At 36.2% G+C, this 7,692-nt stretch overlaps 1 protein-coding gene across 1 annotated transcript; it reads left to right on the forward strand.

Moving 5' to 3' along the window:
* The first annotated feature begins 358 nt into the window (after positions 1-358).
* Positions 359-6,037, forward strand: LOC133324810 (luciferin 4-monooxygenase-like). Its single transcript, XM_061533647.1, has 5 exons — positions 359-520; positions 592-995; positions 2,547-2,666; positions 2,748-3,710; positions 5,824-6,037. The coding sequence occupies exons 1-5, from the start codon at positions 359-361 to the stop codon at positions 6,035-6,037; spliced, it is 1,863 nt and encodes a 620-aa protein (XP_061389631.1).
* The last annotated feature ends 1,655 nt before the right edge of the window (positions 6,038-7,692 follow it).

The raw sequence follows: 7,692 nt of genomic DNA on the forward strand, positions 1-7,692 counted from the left end.
TATCCAACAAAATATCATACATTAAAGATTTTCACACAATCTCTAATGTCTATTCGACACAGCCGATAACAAAATAATTGGCTAATATGTAAACAAGTCTTTACCGATTTTACCGATTGTGCGTGATTTTTAATTAAATATCAGACTAAACAATATCAAAATTCCAATTAATTTATTGGCCTTTTCTAAAATGTACGTTATTGCAAATTAAATGCGCAAAATAATCTTATCTTCGATAGTATACAATAAAACAAATCAAATGCGAAATAATCACAATATCGCACTTATGCATATATAAAAGTGCGTACAAAATCACTTGATATTCAGTTTTTGCTTAAAAGAAATAGGGCACGCAACAATGGCACCCAATGGCACAGCACCAGTTCTTGTGGAAACTATTTACGACCCCGAAAAGAAAGTGTGGCATGGACCGGTGGACGAACTCAGATACGGTCCACAATATTCCATAGGATCAGCTGTTTTGGAGGCAATGAAAAAATATCCTGATCACGTAATACAGGTATGCGCTCTACTCAATAGCTTGTATTTTTCAAATATTGATCAGTATTTTTTATTTCATGCGAACAATAGATCTGTCACCAAAGCGGAAAAGAAATTACCAATCGGGAAATGATAAAATTAACTGTACAAGCAGCTCGACATTTTGAAAAATTACAACTGCAGCAATGTGATATTATCGGGATTTGTGCTGGCAACAGCGATTATGTGGCGCCGATTTATTTTGGTGCCTTATGTGCGGGCCTCTGCATCAGTCCTTTGGATCCAAGTTTTAATGTGAATGGTCTGAAATATGTATACAATCTGACGCAGCCGAAATTAATGTTTTGTGATGGTGAGATTTATCAAAAAGTTCGTCAGGCTTTAGAAGAGTGTGGACTTTCGGCAACAAAGATTTTTACAGTTCGAAATCATATGGATGGCATTCCCAATGTTATGGAGTTCTTTGAAGAGATCTGTGATGCGTCGACATATGTGTAAGTAATTATATCCTACACAACTATGTTGTCAGGGTATTATAGCTTTGTGCAGCCCCAAGTGTTTGTAACGCCGCGAAATATTGGTCTTAGACCCACATTTAAATATACCGATCGTCATATCTCGACTAGCTGAGTCGATCTAGACATGCACACATGTCTGTCCATTATAATTTGTAAACAAGATACAGGCCACAGTAATGCACCAATCTTCACGGAATTTTGCATGTAGGATGGGTTCTGGTCAATATATAGGAGGTGAAATGGACCAAATACTTAATTTTGGTCGGGTTTTCTGGTCGCTCCAGAGGCCGCAATTATGGCCCAAACATCCCGAAATTTTACATAGAGAAGGAGATCGGGCCAAAAAAGAAGCTTGATGGTTTTGATAAAGATCAGTCAATATTTAGCGGGTCAAGTGGACCCTGATTTTTGTGTAAAAAATGACAAAATTTGTATTCTATATAGATCAGAGAAGTTGATAATATATCCAAAATATAAATAGCGCTGATTATATGCAATTTTACATGAGGATCCAGGTATGGTCAAGGACAATGCCTATAATTTTCTGTGGTGATCAGATAATAATATTGGGATGAAGTGGAAAGAAAACTTTATTATTTGTGTTTTGTAGTCGATCTATAGGCCACAATTGAAAGCCGAACATCACAACACAACCCACGGAGACGGAAATCTGGACAATAATTAGAAGGGCTGTACTGAATATTAGTAATATTTGTTTACCTCTAGTCGGTCAAGAGAGTGGAAATATAGAAGCTCAGAATATGGGGCCATACAAAGTTAGATTTTCGTGGAAGTTGTGTAGGGTATCATATGGTAGGTCACGTCCGCTCACTGGTTGATTTTATATTTCGGATGAAATGCATTGACTCTAAGAAAACAAGTAAAAAACGTCCCGGAAAGGAAATAGATGGTGTCACGCTTCAGAGTCCAAAATTACCTTTTCACATTGGGATTTCTCCCAATGGTGACTGTTTTTGGACTACTGCTATCAACTAACCTGACATGGAAATGTCTTGTTTGTACCTTCAACTTGATGATAGGATATAAGTATAAACATAATTAGTATAGAAAATAAGATACGCCTAAGTCTGTTTTTACACGATCTTTTTTACACGGTTTTGATATAACACGGTTTGAAAATTGAATATTTTCATTCTTTTACATTTAGCACGATTTGAAATTTTATGTACTTTCATTTTTTTTGTCAAAAAAGTATTTATGAAAGAAAAAATTCTGAAACCATCGATAATATCGATAGTTTGCGAACACTAGCTTAAAGATTTAAGTGAATTCCCCTTTAGCGCGTACTAACAATTTTTACTGGTCAAAGCAAATGTGAATAGCACTAATTTAGGGAAATTCCCTTTTTTACACGGTTTTTTTTACACGGCTTCTTCTGAAACCAATCTACCGTGTAAAAACAGACTTAGGTGTATATCAGACCAATTTTATACGCCATCGATTTTATATTTTCAATATTTCTCTTCCATTATTATAAGTCGACTAAACACGATTTTCCGTTCTTAGAGTACCTCCGTTGAGAGAAGGTTTTGAACAGGTGGCAATGATTTTACGTACCTCAGGTTCCACAGGCCCACCGAAGGGCATTCAAATGTCACATGCAGCTTTATTAAATGCAACAACTCTGTAAGTTCCGTACGACAACCTGACACACTCACACACACACACACACATCAACAAATATTTACAAATTGATTTATCTTTCAGAGGCGTAGACTTTGCACCCCGACTTCTTTGCTATGGCAGCCTGTATGGCTCCGTGCCCACTTTCATGATGATCCAAAGTGCCACAGATTGTTTTACTCGAATCATTTCGGAAAATCCCTTTACACCGGAAGAGTTCATTGATATAGTAAAGATGCACAAGATAAACGTATCGGCTAATTTTCCAGCCGATATTCCCCTCCTATTGACATCGGGTAAATTAGCGTCCAGTGACCTATCCAGTTTGCGGCTAATGTTTGTGGCTGGCAAGACCATACCATATTCGTTAATTGAAAAATTAATGCCCTATGCCAAAAATTGTACATTCAGAACTTATTATGGTTTGACGGAAATATGTGGTGCCCTCACATCTTCACCAGTGGATCCCAGTGATGCGGTTGGTCGCATGTTAGTGAATACAGAGGCCAAGATTTTAAGTGACAAAGGCATGCAATTGGGACCAAATGAGGTGGGAGAAATTTTGGTACGTAAAAAGTACCCTGGCAGTGGTTATTTTAAAAATCCCGAAGCCACCAAGGCTGTGTACGATGAAGATGGCTGGGTTCACACAGGGGACCTAGGTTATTTCAATGATGCCGGGCAGCTTTATGTTGTCGATCGTCGCAAAGATATGTTAAAATATAATAATTTTACTTTGTCTCCAACGAATATTGAGAAAGTCATTTGTGAAATACCTGAAGTGGCCTTGGCCTGTGTTGTTGGTATACCGGATGAAACATGTGATTTTTTACCAGCTGCAGGTGTGATCAAACGTCAAGGCGTTACCATTTCGGAAGCTCAAATAGCACAACATGTTGCCGATCGAATGGATGATTATGAAATATTACGAGGAGGTGTTTATTTCTTCGATAGTTTTCCCTTAACCGTTACGGGTAAAACAAATCGTAGTGAGGTAACTGAAATGTGTATTAAACGAAGGCAAAACGAAGGAAATAAAATTATTGGGTAAATGTGTTATTCAACAAAAATAATAAAACAATTATTTTTTACCCTATGCAACCATTTTGTGAGATTATTATAAATATGGGCCCTAGATCAATATTTTAGTATACCGATCGTCATCTCTCGACTAGTTGACTCGATCTACACATAATATGTAAACAATACATGCCTCAGTTATGTTTTTTGTAATGATCGGATGATATTTAGGGGATGATATGAACTAAAAACATTATTTTTTCTGGTCTCAGGTCACAATAATTTACTATGAGGGATCTGACAATGAAATTATCTTGGTCCTATTTATTTTTTATTATTATATGTCAATATTATCAAATGAGCCCAGACGTTTTTGTGAAAAAGTGCAAATATGAAATTTGTGGCTATTAATTGACTTCAGAAAATCAAAGTAAATCCAAGAGGTATGGTTGGCCTTTAAATTGAAACCAATTTTTATATTGATGTATATACTCGGATCAGAGAGTTATATTTAAATAATATTTATGAGATAACAATTAATTAATTATTCTTGTCCGTTTTTTTATCGCTCTAGAGGTCACAATTATGGCTCGAACGTCACGAATAGCATGGCTTATAATCGGTCAATATTTTGCGGGTCAAATGGACCAATATATTTCTGTGAAAAGATATATATGTGGATATTCTGAAATTTGTACCACACCAGAGTAGAGGGTATCATATAGTCGGCCCGTCCGACTATACCGCTCTTCTCACTCGTTATACCCTCCCTTAAAGGATTCAGTCATGTCTGTCTGAAATCACGATAGTATAGCTCCCATATAACGGTATTTTGAATGTTTTAGGCGCCTTATCGAACTGAAGGGGTGTAATTTAACAAATCAAGGTTTTGGAAGTTAACATACATATATTCAAAAAGTAACAATACAGGTCTATGTTTTCACATAGCTTCCATCTAAATCTTTTTTTTAGGTTCTAAGGTTCATTTTCCAACCGAAATGGCTGTATTTTTTGCCAAGAAAATTATCATTATAGGCTCATGTTTTGACATGACTTTCATATAAAAGTTCATCACAATATTCCATATTTTGAGGTTTTACATGAATTTTCCAAACGAAAAGATAATAATTTAATATTCCAGGTATTTGTGCTTCCAAAAAATGTTCAATATAGGCCAATGTTTGCAATTACGTACAGAGGTCCGTTCAATTTCTGATGTGTTAAAATTCCTCGCCTAAAGGCCCCGATTTTTTAAAAAGTTTTGATATACACCACATGGAGGAGGATATAAAAAGTTGGGCAGGCTCGAACTTAGCCACTTTTCTACTTATTTTTTAATATTTTTGCAAAATATATCATTATGCTTTTTTGGAATATTTTATAAATTCTTCCCCGAACTATTTCATTATTGTCATACAAATCACCACAATCCGATTAAAAAAACACAAAACTTTTAAGTTGGATCTCGTATTTTTTAGAGTGGGCCACTGAGTTGCAAAGCACTCACTCCTTGCTATTAAATACATACATATCAATTCAATGCCTCAGGCCCATTTTGGCCAGTTGTTCATTTCAAGACTAGTGCTGAGGTCGGTCACATGAATATTTCTTTTTTACATTTTTTTTTTCAGCGTAAATTTGCAGATGCCTTGTTGTTGGTGTCTTTTAACCACTAAAATTAATAATAAGTGATCTGCTGACCACAGTTTATCAGTTTGCCGCACTCCAAACGCTGGCCTTTCATTTTCATCTGGTTCGCCTGAGTGTCCTCTACAACAGCAGCATGCCGCAACATGCGTTCTTTGGCAATTGTTGGCACCTTTTGCCTCAGGCGAGACAACAAAATTATTTGGCCTCTTGTTTGATTTGGTATTTAGCCATTTATTTGCAGGGAACCAACAAAGAAAAAAATGAGCACCCCGACCCAAAGAAAAGTCCACAACGGTTGGGATCCATAATATGAGAAAAAAAAAAACGAAACCCCTTTTTTATTGGTGTTCAATGGATGAGTACCACTTATTATTGGGGGTTTGATGAGACCAAGACTTGCTGTGCGACGAGCAACATTTTTTGACCCAACCATGTCATCAGCAAAAAAATAATCTCACACTGCGCGTGCTTACTACCGATCGTTTGCCAGTGGTGGCGGTGGTAGTGTTGGCAGCAATACTAAGCCATTTAAGATCCTTCTGTTTGGCTGCCGTTCGAATAATAATGATTGTTCGGTGGTTGATGCAATGGAATATGAAACATGCATTCTGCAAAAGGACTTATTGATTACACAGGACACAAACTGTATTGAATATGAAAATAATTTCATGAATGTATCCGAAAAACAGTTGGATTGTAATTAACTGAGTGGTTTATTTTGATTTGATTTGTTTATTTGGTTTATGTCCATTTTAGGTTCTGATACAAATTTTGGTTTTCTAGAAAAGTTTACAAAACATATTATGTTACATATTCCAACATGTTTGAGGACACGAAGCCACAAACAAACCTAATACAATATAAGAATAATGGACTTAAACCACTTTCCATGTTAAGGTCAGCAATTGATTTTTATGCCATCCACCATAAGATGGAGTGTATATTAAATTTGTCATTCTGTTTGCAGATTATAATCTGAAATTCGATGTAGTACAAATAATTGTCAACATTCTTTTACAGAGAATTTATATGGGGTAGTTTCCAAGTTATTTGGAAAAGGTGCGAAATTTGATCAAAGGATATTATGCGTGAAGGATGGGTTCTGGCCAATGAATACTCCTATTGTTTTTGGTAAAAATCGTTTAATATTTTGGAGATGAAATGAACCAAATATCTAATTTTTGACAGTTTTTCTGATAGCTCCATACGCAATTATGATTTAAACGAAATTTTACAGGGAGAAGAGGATCGGGCCGAAGAATAAGCATGCCTGTTTCCACATTGACAGATCTATATTTAGCAGGTTAAATGAACCCCGGATTTTTGTGAGAAAAATTACAAAATTTTATATTCTGAAACCAATTATATTGCCGTATGTACTCGGATGTGGGAGTTACACTTAAATATTAGGTTGAGGATAAAGTAATCCATTAGACCGGTCGTGTAAAATGTCAAAAAAAAGCTCGATGTATGGGTGCCACACCAATTAACAGAAAAAAAGGATGGACCGAATTTCCACCTGCGAAGCTTTGGCCAAACGGAATGAGATAGACCCATTTCTTAAAAGGATGGTGACTGAAGATGAGAAATGGAACACATACGTTCTGCTATGCATTTGAGGGGATTGGAAGGGGATTACTTTTTATGAGTTGCTTCCATATGGCCAAACGCTAAATTCTGATACCTACTGTCAACAACTGGGCCGTTTGCAGATACCAATTGGCCAGAAACGGCCAGAATTGGCCAACAAGAGAGTTGTCGTTTTCCACCAGGTCTACATCTACAGTGGCTCACCAGAAACTTCGAGAGCTTGGTTGGGAAGTTTTAATGCATCCGCCATACATACTTCTTGCATTGCAAAATTTCTTTAATGACAAAAAATTGGTATCTAGGGAGGATTGTGAAAATCGACTACTAGAGTTTTTTGTAAATAGAGAGCAGGACATCTTTGAGAGAGGCGTTATGAAGTTACCTTTAACATGGCAACAAATCATACAACAAAACGGTGGATATTTGGCCAAATCGGACATTTCGAAGCATGTTAAACAAAGTCCTATAGTACATATAAAAATAATGGAATTATCTTTCCCCAATCTAATATTTACAGGTGCTTACGTATTCAGATATTAATTAGTATCCCATTAGCACACTATAGGGCGGAAAAACACTATATATTCGGAAAATATTTAATATTCAGAAAAAATGTCAGAAGTGCTGTTGTCAAGAGGTTGCAAACATCACTAAATATTGCCCATGCTTGTAATAAACATCCGCAGAAAGTTAAAGTTCCGTGGTAGTTGTGTAGGGTATCGTATGGTTGGTTCGACTATACTGCTCCTCTCACTGGTTTTAAGGTTAG

The sequence above is a fragment of the Musca vetustissima genome, unplaced genomic scaffold (genome assembly GCF_032173495.1).
Source record: "Musca vetustissima isolate MV318-11 ecotype Yass unplaced genomic scaffold, APGP_CSIRO_Mvet_v1 utg56239, whole genome shotgun sequence".
Classification (NCBI taxonomy): Eukaryota; Metazoa; Arthropoda; class Insecta; order Diptera; family Muscidae; genus Musca; species Musca vetustissima.

What these genes read in the sequence shown, in the direction of transcription:
- LOC133324810 (XM_061533647.1), top strand. Translation starts at nt 359, where the DNA reads ATGGCACCCAATGGCACAGCACCAGTTCTTGTGGAAACTATTTACGAC. An exon ending in ATCCTGATCACGTAATACAG is followed by an intron (nt 521 to 591) that starts GTATGCGCTCTA and finishes TGCGAACAATAG; the next exon opens with ATCTGTCACCAAAGCGGAAA. An exon ending in GAAGGAAATAAAATTATTGG is followed by an intron (nt 3,711 to 5,823) that starts GTAAATGTGTTA and finishes ATCGTTTGCCAG; the next exon opens with TGGTGGCGGTGGTAGTGTTG.